Source organism: Geospiza fortis, unplaced genomic scaffold (assembly GCF_000277835.1).
Source record: "Geospiza fortis unplaced genomic scaffold, GeoFor_1.0 scaffold206, whole genome shotgun sequence".
In the NCBI taxonomy this organism is placed as follows: domain Eukaryota; kingdom Metazoa; phylum Chordata; class Aves; order Passeriformes; family Thraupidae; genus Geospiza; species Geospiza fortis.
In genome coordinates, this window is record NW_005054311.1 from 1,624,014 (window position 1) to 1,647,512 (window position 23,499).

At 38.4% G+C, this 23,499-nt stretch overlaps 1 protein-coding gene across 1 annotated transcript in view; it reads left to right on the plus strand.

Moving 5' to 3' along the window:
- The window catches only part of FHOD3 (formin homology 2 domain containing 3), a 334,937-nt gene that overhangs the window by 301,295 nt on the left and 10,143 nt on the right, over positions 1 to 23,499 (plus strand). Inside the window, exons 24-28 of the mRNA XM_031055632.1 lie at positions 4,235 to 4,425; positions 6,002 to 6,194; positions 11,688 to 11,717; positions 14,270 to 14,441; positions 16,367 to 16,528. Coding sequence (XP_030911492.1) covers positions 4,235 to 4,425; positions 6,002 to 6,194; positions 11,688 to 11,717; positions 14,270 to 14,441; positions 16,367 to 16,528 — 748 coding nt within the window. The remainder of the gene's footprint in view (positions 1 to 4,234; positions 4,426 to 6,001; positions 6,195 to 11,687; positions 11,718 to 14,269; positions 14,442 to 16,366; positions 16,529 to 23,499) is intronic.

Sequence of the window (23,499 nt, forward strand, 5' to 3'; positions counted from 1 at the left end):
GCAGGAAACGTGAGTGTATTTAGGTGCAGCATCTTTGACTCTAGGATGGTTTTGTATTTTGCAGCAGTGGGGGAGCTTAGCCCAAAGACTAGAGGAGATTTAGCTGGAAGAGGAAACATGTTTGTAAAGCACATTCCAGCTAAGGGAAAGCTGAAGAAAAATGACCTCTTATCTCACAGTGGCTGCAGTTGTTTGCAGTGCATGGCAGTGCATACCTGGAGTTGTATATGCTGCCCTGGGGAATATATAGTGGGAGGCATTTCAGGTTTGAACTACTGCATTTAATTCCCAAAGCAGCCATTCCTCTCTCTCCCAACAAATAATAAAATGCACAATTCCTGTGTTGCCATGAGGTATTTGTGGCCACACAGAGGAATAACACCCCAGCCCAAAGACCTGAAAGGCTCCCTGATTCATGTCCTGCCTGAATGATTGGAGCATGGTGTAGTATTTCATGAATGAGAAAGTTTTAAACTTTTATACATGGCATGTGATACTGGATGAACTTGAGAAAAATAGGCCTTGTAAGGACCAGTGTTCAGGGAACCAGAACAAGCAGAGAAATAAATGCTGAGCCATTTGATGGTAGTGGCAGTTTTTGAGTCAGGTGAAAAACAGTGAGGACAGAAGCTGTTTGTTCTGGTATGTTTGTTTGTAAGTCTGTCACGAGGTACTGAATTCTCAGCGCAGTGGAATGAGAAACTTGGTAGAATTCTTTTTATTTTTGTTGTTTATGGGAAAGTAATCTTCTTCTATGGTAGCAAGCAGTAAATAATGATATAAAGTGATTAAAGTGAGTGCTACTGTTCCTGGCATGTGGTTGGAAGGTTTTAATCTTTGTTCTGAGTCATTTGTGAAAAATATGGTGTTGTGTTAAATTGAAAAATAGATTTTTAATTCTAAAGTTGCCCATTAGCGAGTTTAGGGCAGCGGTTTCCTGAGGCTTTCTCTGAGGGGCTTTTGTCACGTAAACTGGATTTTACATCCTGTTTGCATATACTGTCTCTGGTTACTCCTCTCTGATCAAACAGTGTCTATAAGGCACTTCTCAGAAAACTGAACAGTGGGCCTAGCAAGAGATTTCATAGACAGCAATAGTTCTGAATATTTTTTAGCTAGTGTGATTGTGAATGGAGAGGAACCTGGCCAGAGAAATGAGGAACATATCAAATATGTCCCAGAACCATTTAAAAAGTTGCTGTTTTTAAATTAGTTTACAAATTAAAATAAACATTTCATAGTGTTTAAAAGAAAGGGCTTTTGTATTTTGCATTACAGCCTAAAACCACTCATTCTTTTACCCACAGAAAAGAACATGTATTAATTTAAAAAATTTTACCAGAAGGTAATTATTCAGTCAGCAGGCTGCATGTCTTTTGCACATATATGTGCTGAGGAGGAAGAAGAAGGTATGTTTCCACCTTCCTCCAAATCCTCAGGCCAGGTACAATATCTGTACACTACTGTCCAGCAAGAAAGCTGTACTATTTCAGATTACTGTTCCTTTTATTCAGTGGAGCATAGTTATAAAATAATGCCACAGCAGTTCTTGTCTGAGTACCTCATATGCTGAGCTCTCCTGGAGCCACAACTCACCTGAGTTCTTTCTTAGTCCCAGCATGACCATCCACCTGCAGGCAAGAGTTGGTGCATCTTTTGTTTCAAGAAAGAAAGAACAAAAAAGAGGATTCGTGTCTCTCTACTATTATATATCATTACTTCCTTTAGTGAAGTGCTGGAATTAAGCATGTAAATCAGAAGGTGCAATCTATGCTCCCTTAGCAATGCTGTGTGAACTGGTAAAGAGGTAGTATGGTATTACAAATTCCTTTTTATGTTTTCTTTATGCATAACATATTGAATAATTGCCATTATTACTCCACACAAGTTTTTATTCTCCTTATCATATGAACACATGATTGGGGATCTATTGTAGCTGGGATTTCTCATCACTCTTACTATTATATTTGTATATAATATCCTAAGCAGAACCACAGACCTGGAGCAGACTGAAATGTAGTGGATTCTGTGTCTACACACAAAATTGGCACTGGTGAAATAGCATTTCTTAAAGTATCAGATGGGGTACCTGATTGAATCCAAGAAAAACTGGAACTTTAATATTTCACATGAGGATGTTTTTGTCCAAGTATATTCTTTTCTGTCCACAAGCAAGTGGCCAGACACTAGAGAGCTGGCAGACAGTGATTCTGTGAAGGTTTGGCACATTCTTTCAGGTGCTGTTCAGTTTGCCTTTGGGGAATACACAGGTACATTATCCTGTATTGGAGTTCCTACTTTAGTCCTTCCAGGTCTCTACAGCTCCTGCTCGAGCACAGTTGTGCTCCACAGAGGTTTATTCCAGGAGAGTTCAGGTGGTGTTCTTCTTACTGCAGTCTCCTTAGGACTTCCACAGAGGACTGAATTTTTGTTTGTGCTCAAAAAACTTGTGAATGTCCCGTAGTCCAACCTGCCAGCCCCCATCCCTGCTGGAACTTCCCATTCCTGTGAATGTGCTGACTGTTGGCAGATTTCAAGGGCCCAGGAATTCACCACATTCCCCCCAGATTTGTTGTTCTCCAAGGACATTTCTTGAACCCCTACAAGCCTGAACTTCAGAGCTTTTTGATAGATAAAACTCATTCTGTCATAAAATGTCGTGAGTTTAAATTTCTCAGCTACAGAGGCTGAGATGCTTCCTCAGCCAGGTTGTATAATTCTTACTGAGAAGACCTAAACCTTGTATTTTTTATTTTTCTTAACAGGAATGCTAGTATTTTTCTCCATGTGTGTTTTAGATACACCATCTGTGGAGAGCAGCAATGTGTTTATCATCAACAGTGAAAATACTGACCTGGAAAGGACTTTTTTTTTTTTCAACATATGCATTGATATGGATATAAGGAAAGCAAATACCCCACAGCTGCTCTGCCTGCAGGGCTTTTCTGAATAGCAGAGTGGATCAAAGGATGTTTCTATTTCCTTGGGAAGAGGAAAAATTCATCACTTTATAAATCACAGCATAAACAAATCAAATCAATACCAGGAGCTTTTTAATAATAATGCATTTCTTATGGCTATTCTCAGTATAGGTCTCAGCAGTGGATGCTGCATACAGCTAAAAAGAATGAAATAAAACCTGCCCCTGACATTGGTTTTCATTTAGCATTGAGGAATTAACTGGAGTATGAGACTGTAACATCCCAAGCACTGATGTGTTTAGAATCTGAGAACTAAGTCTGTACTTTATAGCTTCAGTTCATCTGAACTGTGAAGTGGTATTATAAAATCATTTTTTCCTTTCTCCAGAATTCCAGAACATGGGTAGTTTTATTTTTTTCATCTGTTGTGTGCTGCGGCTGGGTCGTTGATGCACTTTGTTGAGTTGTTAGCAACACGTCCTGAGTGTCTCCTATAAGAGTATCACAATTTGAACACCTTTTTTGGTTGATGAATAAAGGAGAAGCTCTCCCTCACCTTCTGTGGAATGTGTTGGCCTCTATCCTGATGAATGTTACTGTAAGGTGCAATCATTTATTTTAACTGTGTTGAGAGACTTTCAGAGTCATTATATGATCTTGTTACAAGCCAGTAAATTGGTATTGTATATCAAGGGATGAAAGTTAGTGCTGAGATCACTAAATAACACATACTTTCAATAGGGCTTTAAAAAATTCTGGCCCATGAATCTTGTGATTAGAACTAGATCGTCTATTAACAAGTCAGTGCATGACTAGGGAATAGATCCAAGCACTTCCTAAAATGGAGAATGCTTGGCAGGGTACAACAGTGAGCAGTAAACAGGGTATAAAAAGCTTTGAGTGGTAGAGAAAAGGATTAAGAAAAAGAGAAAGTTTTGTATTACCTCAGAAAGAACTGAGTCATGCAGTTGCTTGGTGCAAACATGAAGTTATTAGCAAGGGAAAAAACACATCACAATTTTTTTTTTGGTCCCTTCTTTAGATGTTAGGCCTCCAAGAATAAAACCAAATATATGTGTATGGGTATTTTTTTGTTTTCAGTTTTTCCTTACTAGTATTACATGCCTAGACATAGTGTGATGGAGGAAGCTATTTTTTATTGTTTACTTATAATTAATAATGTGAATTGATGTCATGCTGCCACTACCTTGACACTTTCATATACACAAATTGCATTACTCGGATATCCAGGTATACAACTGCAGTGTTTTCCCTTCAAGTGTTACCTTTTCTTTTCCTTTCTCTTTTTCCAGGTTGACTTTGAACAACTCCAGGAAAACTTGTGTCAGATGGAAAGACGGTGCAAAGCATCATGGGATCACCTTAAGGCTATAGCAAAGCATGAAATGAAGCCAAGTCTAAAGCAAAAAATGTCTGAGTTCCTTAAAGACTGTGCAGAAAGAATCATAATCCTGAAGATTGTTCATAGAAGAATAATTAACAGGTACAGAATTATATTGGTGACAGCAATACCTTGATAGTAAATGACATGATAAAATTCTAAGTTATGACATCATACATATGTGTTTTTAAGCATTTAATGCCCATTCCTGCGGGGAATGTCACTGGGTTGTATGTGGTGCATATTTTGTTATAGTCTCCATTTAAGAAACACCCTCACTCCAGAAATTTCTGTATTTTTGATTTAAAAAAAGCAATCATCCAGGCAATCATTTATTCCCAAGGTGCAATAACTGTGTCTTTTGTCTCCTAGTCCCCAAAAGCTAGCAGCTTTATAGTTAAGTTGATAGATTTTCTGTTTATCCCTGGAATTTTTTTAAGGAGACTTGACTTACTGTCTCAGAAACAAGAACAGACTGTAGCAAAAAAAATTAAGTTCTCTTGACAAATTCATCATATACAGCAGCTGAAATCAGTCTTGTACAGTGAGTTCTTTTGTAGGCAGAACCACTCCTATTTGCAAGATCTTCGACTATGTGTTTTATGCCTATACCAGCTGAAGACAGATTTAAGATTCCTCTCCCTAGGATTTGCAGTTGAGTTTAATGAAACTGTGAGAGGTTTTCTGACTTCTGGATAATTTCCAAATTGCTGTGGTCAAAATTAAGAACTGGATTCCAAATTATCCCAAATTTGTCAGTATACACTTGAGAAGTTGATTCAGTTCTTCTTTCATTTTTGTAATGACTTAGGGTTTATGCCACAGGTAAGTAGAAATCCAAATTGCAATGGAAGGGAAGTGAATTCATTAGTTTCCTGTTGTGTTTATCATATGCATGTGCAAGTAAAAAAATATCAACTTTCTCCTCTGATATCCTGCAACTGCTATGATAGTTTTTAAAAATGCTTTCATATACTTGCATCTTTCTAAGACTGGGAAGACTTTTTGTCCTCAGGGATGTAGATGCAGTTAAAAGGAATTCTCATACATTTTTACACATTCAGTGTGCTGCTGTAAATCATGCAATATAGAAGCAATAGTAAAAACTGCAAATAGTGCAAAAGCTCTGAATGCCACAGAAGCAGTAAAACTGTGAATTGAGAGTGTCTCAAACTAACGTACTTGGTAGATAATATAATTTTATGGTCAGTTTTGTGAACCAGAAATTCTTTCCTTCTTGTGTTTGCTAGCCTGTAAATCTGCATTCTTCTTGTCTAGACTTTGCCCAAAGTCCTAACAGCCTCTTTGAAGTTGCTTAATACAAATAAATAGAATTGAAACTTAATAAATATTTTTTTCTATAACAGAAATGAAATTGGTCATTCACGTGCCAAATTAGTCATATAAAGTGATGGAGTTCCATAAATATTTTATCTCCTGCATCAGCCTGGGAAAGTAGACCAGGATGAAGTTGTCATAGGCTAGACTTTCATGGTTTTAATTATAAAACATACCAATGTTATGCAAAGCATCCATGAAAATTCTGTAGCACAAAGGAAATGATGGGAGGTAGTAAAGTAATAAATGGATTCAGTGAAATATAGGGTTGTTGTTTTTTTTCCAAGAGACCATCAATAAGGATTTTTTCCCTTTACATTTATGACTCATTTTTTTCCAGGTTTCACTCATTTTTGTTATTTATGGGCCATCCTCCCTACGCGATACGTGAAGTCAACATCAATAAGTTCTGCAAGATTATTAGTGAGTTTGCTCTGGAGTACCGCACCACCAGGGAACGAGTCCTGCAGCAAAAACAGAAACGAGCTAACCACAGGGAAAGAAACAAGACCAGAGGGAAAATGATAACAGATGTAAGTTGCAAATGGTATCTGCCATAGCACAGATTTTTAAAACTTTCTTTCACTGCATGTGGTATATGAGGTGTTGTTACTCTATTTTTAATTTTAGAGGTCCTTGTGCTGTAGGTAATGAACTCTCCTCTATTAGAAGACAAAACTTGCAAGTCCTTGATTGTGTATAATTTCTACTTCATAAAATCGTGTAGGACAAGAACAGACTGAAATTAATTATCCAAAAAGAGTTTCTCTGTGTGCTGCACAGACAGTGTCCAGGATATCTAGAAGACATCAGGAGCTGTGTGTATCTGACCAGCCAAGAATATGAAAAAGAAAAAAACCCTAGAAATTATAGTCCTAATTGAGAACATAATTTAGATGATGAATCATTGTAGCTATTTAAGTGATTGCAACCAAATTTCAATGGATTTTTTTCTCCATCTTTAAATATTCCAATTATCTTGAGCCTTGACATTTTATTTTTTTATGTCTGTGTATATACATATATATGCACATACAAATGTATTTCATGTGCATTTTCTTCTTAACTTCAAGCACAGACCAGCCAATTTTATGGTAATAGACTGCTTTGGGATTCTGAAAGGATGGACAAATTTATGTCCACAGTAGATGTTACTCTGTAAACTTTTTGACTGTAAGATTGCATACTCATAGAATAAATAAAAATAAGATTCGTTTTCTCAGCATAATAGGTTTTTAAATCCCCTTTTTCTATTTTTTTCTGTCTTTTTTTTTCTTTAAGTTGATGTAGTTTGACTCAATCCAAATAGAGTTTTAAGAAGTGCCAGTACTTAATAAAAGTTTCCAGCTGTCTCAAAATCCAGATCTGGAGTCTCGATTAAATGCAAGTGTTTCATTGCATATGAAGCTACCCCTGCCTTTGGCATGAAAAGCCCAAAGCTGATTACAGTTTTATGACTCAGGCAACATGGGTCAATATAAATATATAAATACATATATATGTATTGGGACTGACATCAATTGAGATTGTATTCAAGCCATTGACTCAAAATCATTTGTAGATCTTTCCTGGCAATATCCTCTTTACATATGGAAATCTGCCCCATCTCAGGAAAATGTTAAACCTTCATTATTATCAAAGGATTTTTTTTTCTTTTGGTGTAGTCTCAGGTTAAGGAAGAGGCTCTGATTTTGTACAAAGGGTGTAATATAGTCATACAAATTTACAAAACTACCACTAGAAAAGTGAAATCACTTTCTGCAATTGCTTCTTGGTTTTCCTGATGTGTTTTAAAGGAGACAAAAGACAACATTAACCAAAACATTTTATAAATTAAAATTTTCATTCCCTCACATAGCCTTGACACTTTTTACTAGTTTGAGCAAGACTGAGGTGTAAAGGAGTTACTGTTTTCCTACTGTGTTCCTGCCATATAATGTAGTGTTTATGTATTATCTGTCCAGAATAACGGCTGTGATGGGACAAAAAGCTTTTCTATATCCTGCCTGCAGAAAATGTGAGAGGGTAAGGAGTTCTGGTCAGTGGCAGCTGGGTTCAGGAATCAGAGAAATGGGACCCTTTCAAACCTCAAAAAGTCTCAGGCTTGACAGTGAGTCAGCAAGGGGCAGAACCAGGGGCCAAGGCCTGAAAATGGAGGGACGGAGCTTTCCTAGAACAAAAGTAGTATTGGAGGAAGATCTCTTGTTAACCTCAAGATGCTGTTGAGATTTGGCAAGAATTAAATGCCATCTGACAGTTAGTGTTGCACCAAAAATATCTTACAGATCTTAAAAAAGGAAGTATATTTTGCCTATCACTAATTTATAATTATAAAACAGTCCTATTAGCTTGAAACCAAAAAGCCTGCATGAGTAAAAACCAACAGTCTTTAAAACTGCCCTTAAAGGAATATTCTTTAAGGGAGTTATTAAGGTGGCCACATAGTTATTTCAGAACTTAGCTAAATTTCTTTGAGCATAGCCCAGTAATATGGTCTCATTTACCTTTTATTTGAACTGCACTATATGGTAAAACTGAATTGAAGTTGCATCAGACTATTTGTCACGGCTTCCTCTGACAACTTCAAAGTTATATCTACCTCAGAACAAGTTTCCAAGTCAGCAGGATGGAAGATATTTATGTGTGAAGAATTTTGAAAACGTGGAATTTTATTGTAGTTTTGTTTTGGCTGTGGTTTGTATCTGGTCTTGATTTTCTTAGTGTTTTATATTTGAAGGCTTGGAAAGGGGAGATGGATCAGTAATGCATTGACAGTGATTCACTAGTTACAAAATACTGATAGAAGAAAGTTGAGATCTTGACATTGGAAAGAAATTCTTTGTAGAAAGTGATTATAATATGCAGTAGTCATATGGAATTTTACTTTCTGCTTTTGATGACCTAAAAGTATTGTACAGTTATTTGAAATTTACCTCCTTGTCCTTCTGAAAGTTTCCTCAGGGTCTCATTTTTATCACCTCACATTACACTGCTTTTAGGCAGATGAGGAGGGATTCTAACAAAAGCAGGAAAGCAATAAGCCAGAACCAGCCCAGTTCTTAAGGAGAAGGGCTGTATCTCTCAAACCTTGTTCCCCCTGCAGACTTGGAAGGCAGAGGGTGCTGGCTTGTTGCATGGAGAGTCTGCTGGCTCTTGACATGGAGAACTTGCATTAGCTTCAACAACTACTCACATGGAGAAGGGCTCAGGAGCACAATGGGGAACATTTCCAGTCTTTCTTTCAGCCTTTTACCACAGATATCTTTGTGTTTATACGTTCTTTAATAGCTGAAGTGGACTGGGCACTGTCAGTTTAAATCTTGGTGAATGTTGTCTGGAGGAGATGGGTAAGGAAAGAAAAGAACAGTTTTTTGCCACAGTTTCACAGGGAAAATTGCATAGACTCTGTAACCTTATATCTGGCTTTAGCCAATGATGGCACTCATTTCAGGCACTCTAAAAATAACAAGCAAGCAAAATAGGGGAGAAATGCAATTATAGATACAAGCCTGAGCTTTTAAATTATTTTTAATAATGGTAGGTAATATAAGCATCTGTCTCCCAGATTTATGAAGCTCTGCTTTTCATGATACTTAAGAGTTTCAATTCCAAAATTGCTATGTAATAGACATAATATTTTGAAACAGCAAATCCATGCACAGAAATACTAGCCTAAAGGAAAAGTGTGAGGACAGGAGGAAGAGGAGAGAGAGCCCAAACTGTCCTGCAACATCTAATATTGAATGACAGAAGAATCAAATGACCTTTTTTACCTTCAAATTAGCATCTTGTGTCTGCAAGTGGTATTCAGTATACCAATATTTTTTCACTGCTTTTTTGATAATATTACATGTTGAAAAATTCCTAATTTATTGCTATTTCTCAATGGTTTTTATAATGATGAAATAAAGAAGTAAATACAAGACAGAATGTACACACCAGGGTGAGGGCAGATTCCCTAGTGAAACATAAGTTTGATTTATTTATTTTGCTGCTTTTACTTCTGTTGTCAGTATTTGCTAGAGGCAAATGCCTCTTCAGACATGAGAATATGAAGGGAGTGGTGAACTATTCCTCCTGTGCACTGGAGTAGCTTTGGGTGTAGGACAGTGGTTCTAGGAGTGAGTGTTCTCCATGTGGAGCAGGAGGGAGAGAAATGGTAATGCCCAGGTACTGGAGATGGGCAAAGTCAAGCAAAGTGCCCTCAAAGTGAGTCCACAGCAAATCACTCATAGCTAGATTAAATGGGCCGGAAGGCCAGCAGCTGGGCCTGTAAAAAGCTAGCTTGATACAAAGTAATACTATAAATACACTTTTGTTTGGAGCACAGTCTTTGTAATGTGTGTTCTCTAGTATTTTACCTTGCCCGGACTGCCTTTTTGTATTGTTTAGCTTAATTTACTCTTCTGCTGCCCTTTACTTATTAGCTGAATGTACGGAATGATGCATTAGATCAGACAGAGATAGATAGACAGATAGATAGATAAATAGAGATAGATAGGTAGATAGGTAGATAGGTAGATAGGTAGGTAGGTAGGTAGGTAGGTAGATAGATAGATAGATAGATAGATAGATAGATAGAACTAGAATACAAGACTGTTTGTATTTCCTATTCTTTCTGTTTCTTACTGATGACAAAAATTGAACTGTGGTCCTCTTCAGAAGAATTGCTTTATAGAGTGACTCCGTGCCCCCCAGGGGACAGAAGAAAGACAAACAGACAATTTTAATGCAAAGGGAACATATCTGCTATGGTCCCTCTGCAAAACACACTGCCTGTGTTTCTGTCTGTACCACTGTATCCAAATTAGAATAAGCATCTCACTCTTTGCATAAAACATACCCTTAAAAAGTAATGTTAATGTGCTGCTCAGCAGCCACAGCTAATCTTCTTATGGAGATTGTGCTGAAACTAAACTGAGGGCCAAAGTAAATCAGGCTTTCATATTTAATGATGAATGTTTCTGGAACAGAATGTATCAATCCCAGACAGAAATCAGAGCTGAGATGGAGATAAGCTCAAAAATGTGTATTAGTAACACGATAGAGAGGAATACTATTGGTGGAATGCTTCTTCTAAAAAAAAAAACCCGCAAAATAAAAAAAAAGTGCATAAAATTTCTGGACTATGTTTGCATTTTATAAACAATCAAACTGAAAATTATGGAAACAGGGAGCCCAGATACTTGAGAAGCCATGTTTTACTTTGGGAAACTTCCATGTGGGGTATCTTCTAGCCCAGTGAAGAATTCCCAAGGCATTTGGGAATACAGATCTAAATAGTTTGCTAATTCCCTGTAAATCCCCAAATTTAAGAGTACTCCATATCCCACAATATTTTTGTATGTCTGTTGCATTTAATGTAGGGCAACTGTCAAGATAATTTTAGATGCCTGCTGTCACAGAGGGTGAAGGCCCTGAATAACAGTGGATAACTGTATCTCTGATTTCCAGGATCAGGTATCAGGCAGCTACTGGAGAACTTTAAGCATTTATTGAAAGACTGCGCAGCATTTGATTTGATTTGCTCTGTTGAATTGGAAGTTGAAAAACCCCAGCTTAAAAAAGGAATTAAAACAAACACTTAAGTGTAGAGAAAAGGAATTGCCAAGAAGTTGACCTCTGCACTGAGAGGAACAGCAGCCAGGACCTCCCTGTGCTGCACAGAGCTGGAAGAAGGAGAAGGAGCCCTACCTAGTGTTGTCAGCTTCCATGGGGCAAACAGCCTCATGACTCAAGGGAGAGAAATGGGATGGGTTAGGGGTAGTTTCAGTTCACCATTTCTGTAAGGAAAATCAGGAAAATTCTACATACAGTACTGGCAGGGACAGATTAAAAAAAAAAAAAAAAGAAAAGCAAGCTGATTGTCTAAGGCATGAAAATGAGCTCCTTATATGTCTTCTATTTTTATGTCCTCTTATTGCATAAACAGTACCATGGTTACCTCTTACTCTGTCATGGTTTGACAGTGCTGTCTTTCCTAAATCTTGCTGTTTGTCCTTCTCCACCTTGTCCTTTGTTTCCAGTGGCAGACCGATGAAGAAGAGGATGTTGAGGTATGGTTCTCTGAAAAAGCATGTCATCTCATGTCTCCTGTGTGCTGTGACATCTAATTTCTAACTCAGTATGGACTGCTCAACTCCATCTGCTCAACTGGAACTATGAACCATGACATACTTCTCATACCTTTTTGTCTCAGTCATAAGAATGCATTTTACAGTCAGCTTTAACCATATGGATTCTGGTCCTCTTGAATAAGGAAATCCTTATCTGAGGCCTTAATAATTTTAAGTTTCCTCATTTCTTTTCCTTACTGTCTGTAATGTACTGCAAAGTCTCCCCATTACCCAAAACATCAGTGATCTAAATGTTATGGATATCATAAATTACCTTGGGCTATGGATTACCAGGATAATTTCATACTCCTTAAGCTGTGTAACCCCATATGGTATTCTTTTATAAAGTTTTCAAAAGCATCAGGATATGGGGATGTTAAGCAAATCCTAACTGGTTGCCTTGCTGTGTAAATAGAGAATGAGACACTTCATTCATCATGGAGGGGAGTCATGGAGTAGTTCATGTATCTATCATAAAGTGCTCCTGAAGGTGATGTTCTAGCTATATTCATAATAAAAGTTTATTGATTTGAGGAGTATCTTTTTTGTAATGCATTTTTTGTTCAGCATTAGAGCTTTCTTCAACTAGCTGAACATAAACAATGTGTCTTAATGCTGTTTCATAGTGGTGGTCATTTTCCCACTAGACTGGGGTTTGACCAGCAATTTATGGCAACATCTGAAAACTAAGGAAATGAAATAAAACTTTTGGCTGTAGAGGTTTGCCCCCAGTGATGGTTTGTGCTGTATAGCTTAGGGCATGGAAAGAAAATTACATTAATTTGCCTGTTTATGACAACATGTAACTAATCTGTGTGAACAGGAACTAACAGTTATGTGGCGGCTTTATCCTTTGGAATTTTTTGGAAATTGTATTGATTACTGAACAACCCACGTTGTATAAGAGAGTAGTCTTAATGCAAAAACAGCATGCCCTTTCATAGGAGTTTTTCTCTAATATTTTTCTGTCTCTTAATTTCACATGTGAAACTCTAGCACTTGCATACTTTTCACATCAAAATGTTGCAAGCTAATCTTTTAACAAGAAAACAAACTTCTAGCTATCAAAATAGGTCTTTTACTGATATATTTAGCTCAGTGCCTTGTAGGGATTATTGTTTTGCTACTCAGTTAACTTGCTATCTTACCCCAGAAAGTCACTATGTTAAAATAGAATCATCTTATCATTCGTTTCCTGATTAAACTTTTTCAATTTGCAGTCTTGAGATGGAGACTTGATCCAAGCTCTGAAAGTAGGGCTCAGTCTTTTCTTTCAATTTACTGCTCTCTGACAAAGAGCTTTGCAGGTTTGCATCCCTTTAACTTACTGGCTTGATATCATCAAGTGAATAATTAATGTTGTTTATTATGCAAAGGAAGAAGAGAATGCAGCACTTGTCCTTTCATCTGTGCTGAATTAGAGTAAGAAGGATTAAAAGGAATAACAAAACATACTTCTGTGTCTGATGCTGGGCTGATATGAGTGAGATACTGAGGTTTATTATTATCTGTTGATGCCTGTTTGCTGTCAACAGGGTCGGTATTTCCTGCAGTCAGGGCTGTATTTCCAATGTGCTTTGACCTTTCTGTAGATAAAAGCACAGTGGTGAATACCAGCATCCAAGCCCTTTGGAGGCAGAGTCTGGGAAGGGAGAGCAGCCCAGCGATGCAAGGCCTTCTTCTTAGGAAGTACCCACTCCTGCTGCTCCTACCTATTCCTAGGTGGTTGTTTTGGTCACTGGTGGGGCTGCTGCATACCCACACTGTGCATGCCCAGCTAGTGTAGCTTCTGTTGTTCACATAGTTGCGGTGACAGGGAAGTAGAGGGCAGAGTCCTCAATCTCTTGTAAGGTTTTGTTTGTTCTTCTGACTTCTGGCTGCAATTTTTGTGTTTCAACCATAAATAATTTGTCTGGGTGTTTTGGGACCAGGGACTTTTTAAGTGTTAGTGGTAATGTTTATTAAAGTTACTTCTAGATAATTATGTTTTAGAGCAGATTGAGAGTTTTCTGAGCAGCAAGACAGAGAGGCAAGAGGGAAAGATGTCTTTTCCTAGACCAATTTTGCCTTGCTAGTGAAAGTTGATTGTACAGAAAAAAAAGCAATTTCTTTTTTCTGTTGGGTCTCATGCTGTTCCTCTCAGCATTATGCCTGACCCCAGATCAGGCCCAGTCTAGATCGAAGGTTTCAAAGCAAGTCCTTGCTTTGTACCTTTCACTCTCAGACATAAGGTCAAAATTACAAAGCTCGAGCTAATGCATCTGTTCTTCCTCTGACTGTGTCTGCTCCCTGCTGTCACCCGGTTTCTGGTTTATTTCTGGTCATAGTGGATGCTCTGGGAGAGGAGCAACTGTTGCTGTGCTCTTTTGGGAATAGCCCTACTCCTAACCAAGCCCGGGAGGACGCTTCTTTCCTTGCAATTCGCAGTCAAGCCCCTGGCCTATTGTCCATGCTGTTCTCAGTTGACACAACAAATCCTTTTCCTCCCGCAGTCCGGCAAGTTCTCCAGCAGCTCCCCGCCCTGCCAGAGCCAGCCCCAGGGCCTGCAGTACGCCGAGGATGCTGCCGAGCACGAGAACATGAAGGCTGTGCTGAAGACCTGCTCCGTGGGGGGGGACAGCACCATGGCCCTCGGTGTCCGCACTCGGAGCCGCGCCAGCCGAGGTGAGCGCCAGCGTTTCCTCTTGGCCGCCTTTCCTGGGCTGTGGTAGCTGCACAGTGGCCCAAACGTGGGTAGCACTCACAGCTGAAAAGGTGGAAGGGGAAGGAGAACATCCAAGTGGTGTTTTCATGATAGAAGGAATTTGAGGCAAGGGGATGAAGAAGAATTTTCCTGACATTTCAAAACAATTTTCCTGATGTTTCACAGCCAGAGTAGGAGTATCAGGAGTCCAAGCCTGCAGAAATTTTCAATTCTCCCTACATGATGATGGTGACGGCCCACTAACACACCAATTCTTGTTCTCATCATGAAAGCAAAATGGGCCATCTGGAGAATCCAGGATGTGGTTTTCTCTTTATTTTCAATAGAAGCAAGTTGAAAGCAGCAATTCAAGTGAAAAGACCTTGCAGCATTTTACGAATGACTAGGGAGAAACTGGTGAGAAAATGGGTAGGAAAAAGGTGATGTGTCTTTTAACCACCTCCCTGCTAAACTGCAAAGGTAATAGGTACTTACATTTGTGTTCCCCTTGACACTCCCATACTTGCAATACATGGAAGATGGTTTTGGAGTAAAGATGATGCACCAAAATTCAAGTCTTCATTTTCTTACCTGGTATTTCTTCTCCTTCATATCTGGATATCTTACACTTTCTTGATACCTTTTTTTTTGATACAACTGATAGCGCATCCACAGTGTCCAACTCTAAGTCTATGTATGTGTAGCTTACTAAGGCTTAAAACCGTGGTCCTGGCTAATTCAGAAGTTTCACAGCTCCAGTGTAAGAAGCCAGTCAGCTAAGTAAAATATGAAGATTAAATAATTCAAGCTGCACTGCAACAAGCTGAACAGCTGAAGTAATCCACTGAATGCTGATTAGGGGAATGGCCTGATTGTGAGAGTCAGCTTGTGTTCCGCAGAAAAACAGCAGAGGCAGAAGATGGGTGACCCAGACAAGAGCTTGTCAGAAGCACTGTTATAGTAGAACTGCTCCTGTAAAAGCAAGGAGACAAACCAGCTAAGTAAAGGCCTAATCAAAGCTGTTCATGGACTTCAGAGATGTGGTATAAAATGGCCTTGTTGGTAATTTCTTAGCTGCTTGCAATTGTACCACATCCGCTCCTGCAAAGCTCACTGTCAATGTTCACACTGCACACTGGCCTTCAAATAATTTAAAAACAAAATGCACACAGAACAGTAGCCAGTAGCAGAGGAACCCAAAGATGTGTTACACAATGCTCTGTGGGGAGAGGAGTGCCAGGGCCTTGGATTTGGAAATATGGCTCACTTGCTTGTTTGAGGTTTTAACCAAAACTGCTTTCAGCTTTTCAGCTTTCCGCTCACAACAGAGCACACACAGTCATGCCAGGATGTGTACAGCTCTGTGATAAGAAGGTGAATTCTTCATAGTGAGGGGGACAATACATGTCAAACCACACTTTATGCCCTTTTCTTGTCTCCTTTGCACTAGGTTGTGATACAGATGCTCAGAAATTGTTATGTCTTTCTTTCTTCCAGTACAAAAGGACCTGTGTTTCTGATTTGCATCAATCTCTAAGGTGTGCCATGTCTTCTACTGTTTTTGTAATAGGAGCAGAGAGAAACATGGTCACACTACACTATCCATCCTTGGCTTATAGGCCGCAAGACACCACAGCTCAAAGGAATAGAAAGTCAGTGTATATATATATATATATATAATAATTGTGTTTAAGCTCTTGGCTCTCTCCTGGTGCAGCAGAGTCTAGGCTATTATTTAGAAATATTCTTCATTAGGCAGATTCTTCTTTTTTGGTCGAATTCAAGTCAGGATGACTGAGCTGCCTGCTGTAATTTCCCATTTGGGTTTTTCCCAATTGCAAAACCAAAGTGATGCAAGAGACTTCCTCTCTCCTTTTCCCTGAATTCGCTTGCTGGACTTTTCCAGGCCGTATCGGTTCGTGGAATGCTGGCAATGACGACTCACCGAACGCAACGGATGACGCCGCAGATGAGATCATGGATCGCATCGTCAAGTCCGCCACCCAAGTGCCAAGCCAGCGAGCGGTGCCTAGAGAGAGGAAGCGGTCACGAGCAAATAGGAAATCATGTGAGTATAAGGCTATTAAATTGCTCAAAGTAAGGGAATGTGCAAATATTTAGGAGTATCGGTGTAGGAACCAGGCCTTTGGTAGGTAGAGATGCATTGGGAGTGGCTTGAGTGTGTGCTGATGATTGGCTTATGTTCCTCTTACTATTGTTTAATCAGTGTTGTATGCAGTGGGTGACTCTGTCTTCTACAGAACTTGAAATGTCCTTAGCAGAAGAAGAATGGTTTATGGTGATTTATGACAGTGCTTATGCATAACTAGAGAGTTCAGATCAGGACCTCAGATGGAGACTGCTTAAAATTCTGTAACCTACTGTGAACTGGCATAAAGATTAATAGTTGTGTCTGTAGCTGAACTTATTCATAAAGCAAAAAATAGTTTGAGATATTTCGCCTTTTAAAATCTTTCTCTCTCGTGCTGTATGCTATCTTTCCGCAGCCCTGAAAACAAAATGTCTACTGCTGCTTGGCTGCAAAGTGGTTATAGAGGAGTTTAACTTCCACTGGGAAGAAAAGGTAGCACATTTATAAGGTGGTCTTTCAATGGTGTAGTGTGGCCTTGGGAATGAGCTGCAACACCCAAGTTTGAGGAGTTTGGTTTCATGGTTTAGTAAATCCAGTGTTTAAGAGGTGATGAAACTTTCTGGGTTTGTTTTTTTATTTTTCCTAATGTGCAGAAACTAGTGCAAATAGTATGAGAAGGAAAACTACCCAAAGAACGTAAGATTTTAGTGTTTTAAGTCATTAACCATATGTGGCTTTTTGACTACCTTTCCATCCATTTTTTTAGCATTTCTGGGAAGTTAGGACAAAGAGGAGACAACAACAGTGAGTGAAAAATGACACAGACTTTCTTTCTTGTGGAGTTGTTCTAACATAATGGGTGATCAAAAACATTTGGTATTTGCTATAAATTAGCATGTGCTGAAAGCATATTCACTTTCCCCAACATGCTAAAAAAGGAACTTATGCATGTGGCAAGAGCAGAGGCAAAGTGGACACTCTGGTTAGATGAGCCAGTCTCTAAACAAAGAAAATGAGCTGACACTGGATTGTCTGTCTTACCTTCTGTCATATACCGTGCCTTACCTCTTTCTGGTATCACCTGCTGCTACCCACTTCCCCACACAGTTCTGGCATTCTGCACGTGCTGACTGCTGCAGTTGGCTTGTGCAAATCAAATAAATCTCCTGTATGTTTGCCTATTTTCATGTTTTATCCCTATTTCTGTGGTTTATCCCATATTAAAGTATCTCCTCTGTTGGCAACACTGTCTTCATACACACATATACCAAAACCTCTTATTCCTAATTTTTGCCAGATACCTTTTTTTCCCTAGGAAGCACTTGCTGCAGAAACAACAAAACAGGATAATGATAATAAAAATACTATATTATTTTCCGATTGAACTGTCTTTTATACTCAGTAAAAGCATTAAAGGGGATTAAACATTCAGTAAATGTTTAGGCTGGGACTGATTTCCATTGTAATTAATCATGCTAGAATCCAGCTCTTGTGCTTGTTTGTTCTTCAAGATCTGGATGAGACTCTTAAGTGGATTAAAAGACAGTTTCAAAACAAACATAAAGTTCAGTAGTTTAATGTCCCTTTTAGCTGAAATGTGCAGAAGCATGGAAGGAGAATATCCCAATTGAACTGTTTCACTCTGATAGATAGTCAATATACTTGGATGATGAATTAATTAAGTAGTTTATCTTTAAAATACACTCAGCTGGACTGATAATATGACATCTCCAGGATATGAAGAGAGATCAGCCCTTGCTAATGCATGATGTGAGTTAATTGAGCAGAAGATAGTCCAGTTAGAAACACATAAGCATGTAAGAAAGTAGATTTTTAGGCATATCTCAATGATTTAGATTAGCAGACACTAAGATATTTATTACCTGTAGAGCAAAGAGGCCCTATTATCGGATAGGTTTGATTCATCACCTTCAATCTTCAGATATCTTTTTGCTTTTACCATGAGCTTGGTATTCAGTCTTTTCAGGAACATCAAAGAGAAACTCACTTGAAAGGAATTATTTTCCCTGTGCATCATGTTGCATATGTCTCATTGCTTTCAGTGCACAACTGGAAAACTTGTCAGGCTTACTTAGCATTCAGCAAAGATTTTAGTGAACATGAACTGAGACACATGGTTTTTAGCAAAATCAGAAACCCAAAATATTTATATGCAGTTGCACTATAAACATTTGCTGTGGTTCCAGCAGAAGGTTCTCATGGGCAAGGGATTGTTTCCCATAAAAAAGACAGTGACATGTGAAGTAAAAAAAAAAAGAAAAAAAACCCCAAACTAATTAATCAAGTCCTTTATAGCTAGGGGAAAGCAAAAATAGGTTTATGGAAAATGTTATGTTAAATTCATATTAAATTGTTGCAATGGGAAGATGAGACATCTTGATATGTTCATTTGAAGCATTTTACCTTTTGTGGTTGTTGACCAGTGTGACTGGTATGGAGAGAGCTTGGTTAGGGCATAATGATGTAGAAGAGATTGAAAGCTCAGGGTAATCATCAGGACTATAAAATTGAAGGAGGAATAAGGCAGGGAGTCACCCAACAAAAGACAGATGAAAATGTCTGTATGTGTTGGTTGAAGATAGAAGGGGTCACTGATAAATCAAGATATGACTAGTAAGAAGGAATGTGTTCAGTGGGAGCTGAAGTGAATTGCAGAAATCTAAGGTACATGATAAGTGCATAACAATTGAGTTCCTGTGATGATCTGAAGCGATTCTGTGCTAGACCTTTACACAGTGGAAGATTTTCAGGATAAAATTTGTCGTTTAGAAGTACAGTAATCAACTGGAAGTCACTGGCTTATGACAGGTGTTTAGTGACCTGCCTACCAGATACACTAGGTTGGCATTATATCTGAGAACATAACATTGCAATTGTATTTGTTCATCAGAAGGGCACAGGATGGAATGAGCCACAGGAACTGAAATGCTCTGTCACCCCCTCAAGGTAATTGTTCAAAGACAGCTTCAAAGGAAGTTGCCATGGGAAGATTCTGCTGTGGTTTTTTTTTTTTCATCTTATATTCTGTGTGTAAAAAAATAGGCTCCAGCCACCAGAGATGTCAGTTCAGCAAGTTTCAAAAGTATAAAAATTAAGTTGAAAATATATTGTTTCTGTTCTTGCAGTCTGAGGGCAGCTCCCTGTGAGAAGGTTTTCTATAACATTATAGGGACATGTTCAACTTAGCAATGAAATAAAGATAATATAATTAGGATTGTCTGGTTCTCTGGTGAGTTTAGGAAAGCCTTCACAAATGGTGCCATAACAAACAATGAGTGCAAGGGAAAGTTGGGATAAGAAAGTTTTAGGAATCACTCTACTTGATATTCTAAATTTCATAAAGACTAGCAGTATCATCCATAGGATACAATGTTTTACTTACATATATTTAATTAAAGAGCCTCCCCAAAGCTCCATAATAGCAAGTAGGAAGATACTGCTGTTTTCTTACTTGTCCATGCTGTCTATTTAAATATAGCCCCCTTAAGGGAAAATCAGTCTTCTCAGGATTAGGCTCTTGCTGTGGTGCCACCTCTGTGTTGGTCTCATTGAGCTGGATGGATCTGTCTCAGGAGAATGATATAATTCCTATGAGTCAGCATCAGGAAAAATCACTCCAGTTTATTAAACATGAATAAGCATATGGAAGATATTTGCACTAATTCTAGCCTATGCTGGGCAACACTTAGAAATGGGCAATGCTTAGAAATTGTGAGCAACATTTGTGAATTCCTTAGAAATAAATAGCCAAACAGGGCTATTTATTTCAAAGGAAATAGCTCTTTCAATATGGCTTGACTGTGCAGAATTGTTTGGATCTAGATATTCGCCTGACCCTGGATGAGGCACTATAATGTAGGGCCTGGGTGTGATTGGCATTTGATGATGAGGAGCACACTGATGGCTTTATCAGATGCTGCTGGAGACACCGCATGGGGATGGCACAGAGTCAGAGGCTTGTTTCCCCACACACTATTTTATCTCAGAGTGTCTGTGTGTGTGTGCACACACTCCTGTTACTCTTAGATTTCATTCAAATTTAAAATCTGCTTTAGATTTGAGTTAGAAAAGAGGGTTTGGAACGCATTATAATTGAATCACAATTTAATTTAATATTTATGTGAGATAACATGATCAAACTGATTTGTGATGTTTAAAAAAGAGAGACATGATAATGCCTTGCTCTTTTATCAGGCTTTGAAATCATGTGCTAGCCCAATAATGGCAGACCATTGAGGTATGGAAACATGTCATAAGGATTTATGACTTACTTGTGTAATGGCTTGCAGGGAGTAGCAAATACTTACAAATCATGATGCAGAAATGGGTCTGAGGCACCACTCGAGTAGGTGGAGATAGGAATTGAGTCAAGTTTACCTGAATCCTAGACAAGTAAACTCAGGGCTGGTGGATTAAATTTAACTACAGAACATCCTAGGTCAGATATTTCATAATGTAAAAGTGAAATAGGAATCAGTATGGTGTCATCAGGTGCTAAAATGTGGGAAAAGAGCTGTGCCAAAGGACCAGGCATGGAGGCCAGCTTTAGACAAGTTTTAGTGCCACATGCAGTGTTGCTTTGGAATAAACATGTTGTAAGCAAACAAAGTACTACATGGGACACTATTTGAATCCAAAGGTGCATATTTTTTTGTTGAGCATTCATAGGGTGCATTATTTGACTTTTTCTTCATATTTTCTTTGTTATTTTCATTATTTTTCAGTTTCATGTCTCTTCACTTACTTTTTCTGGCTTTGAAAATATACAGAAGTGCCAAAATACCAGGAGGGAGACTGTTCTTCTGGTATTTATAGCCTGACTAAAAGCAGGAGTTAATGGAAATTTTACTTTTTAAAAAATTAAAACCTTGCAAGAAGAAAGACTGTATAAAATTCTTTAAAGGCAAACAACATCACTTTGAATTTGCAATTAATTATTTAGGATTTGAGTAGCTGGATCCTATCAGGAGTTAGAGTATGGGGCAGAGTAATCTTGTTAGTGATGCATATTTAGAACCATTCTTTGCATTTAGAAAAAGTAAATGTATGACTGATTGTATTCAGTATCAAAGTCTGTTTGTTCCTACGCAAAGTACTGAGCCTTCAAAAGGCCAGTACAAGGTTTAAAAAAAAATGTAATTATTGAATAAAAATAGAATGTGAGATAACCTTCCAGCTGCCAGAGCTCTAAGTGCTTTATCTCCATTAGATGCCAAGATAGCTTGAGTCTTGGATGCCTTTTAAGTAATACATTCTTCCATCCTTAGATGGCAAGATCTTTGCAAAAGTAGGAGAATAGAACTCCATGATCTACAATAAATAAAAACAAAACCAATGAATTTAAATTATTAATTGCACTTCATGAATTAATAATAAATGCAGTTAAACACAGTAATCTCTAGAAATTGATGTATCTGATTAGGGTAAGGCCTCTGTAGTCCCCTATCTCATCTATGCCAGAGGTCAACACCAACAGCTGTAGGAGAACAAACAGGAGAGGTAGAATCATAGAAGCACAGAATCACTCAGGGTGGAAGAGACCTCCAAGTTCACCAAGTCCAACCTTTGCCTAGGTACCACCATATCTGCTGTTCTGCTGCATAACCACTAGCCATTAGTTGTGTAACCCATAGGACTTGCCATGAGTTTTGATAGCTATAAATGTATTTAACTCTTGAGGCTGAATAGCTGGTTCCATGTTTTCAGTTTTGTCCCTTGTAATTGATGGCATACATAATTGTGATTGTTGAGGTCAATACCATTTCTAAGCTGACACACATTTATTTGTAAGTGTTCTGCTTCGGCTTTACAATGTGTTTTATGGGGTTTTTCAACAACTTTCTTTTAAGATATCTGATTTTGACAGATAGGGGTAGACATTCTACTTTTTGCATTTCACATGTATAGTACCTATATATTTTGTTGGCAGTCTCCATGAGTTTCAGACCATATCTCTCATATCTCAGGGTTTGCTCAAGAGTGTTTCCCTGATCCTAGCACTGTAAAGGGAACTTGCAATAATCCTGTACAATTTTACATCATGTAGCCTTCGAAACAAAAGGGTTTTTGAAAGGCTGGTTTAAATATCTGTTTAAAAAATGGCTTGTAAAATAGGCTTAAATTCATTTTCCACTCACTATTTTAGAGGAATCCGTGAGTCATTTCTAAAATGAGTATATTCTGATAGAAATTATTTCTTTTAGGGCTCCTAACGTCAAACTTTCTGATTAATGCAGCTTTTTTTCTTTTTTTTTTTTTTTAATAGAGGTCACAAAACAAATTATCCTAGCCTGCACCAATATGTACATTCCTTAACTTTATGTTGGATTCCTGTACCACTATTAGAGATTTTGTGGACTGTAGTATTTGCTTATAACTGGGCAGCATTGTTGTAATACATCACCTGAAAAAGGGGCAAGAAGTCATTGCATTGATGTGGGAAGTCAGAATTAAATATGCAATGCTTACAAAAACTACATATCTTTTATCCCTGTTTATTTCACTTTACAGGGAGAAGAGAGATACGAACACTACACATTCACATGTACATGTACATGTACATTACAACCCAAGCACAGAGGGTGTGGTGTAGGAGCAAGGAGAAAACTGCTGCTATGATGGGTGGTCCCGGGTGGTTTTAGAGCAGCTGTCACCTCATGGGACTAAGTGCCTGTCCAGGTGAAGCCAGTGTCACCCCAGGATCTGGCAGCATAGGCAGACCATCCTTGTGCTGTGTCTCCAACACTGGGAGAACTGAATGCAACTTCCCATGGCCTTCTAGACAAGGACTTACAAGTGCTGGAATCTTTCTGGCTATCTTTTCTTAGCCAAGTGGCACTTCCTTAATTTCAGGAGAGAGCAAGCCAAAGGTAATGCAGGGGAAACTGGCAAGAGAGAAGCAGCTGAAAAAGAGCAGGTGCTATCAG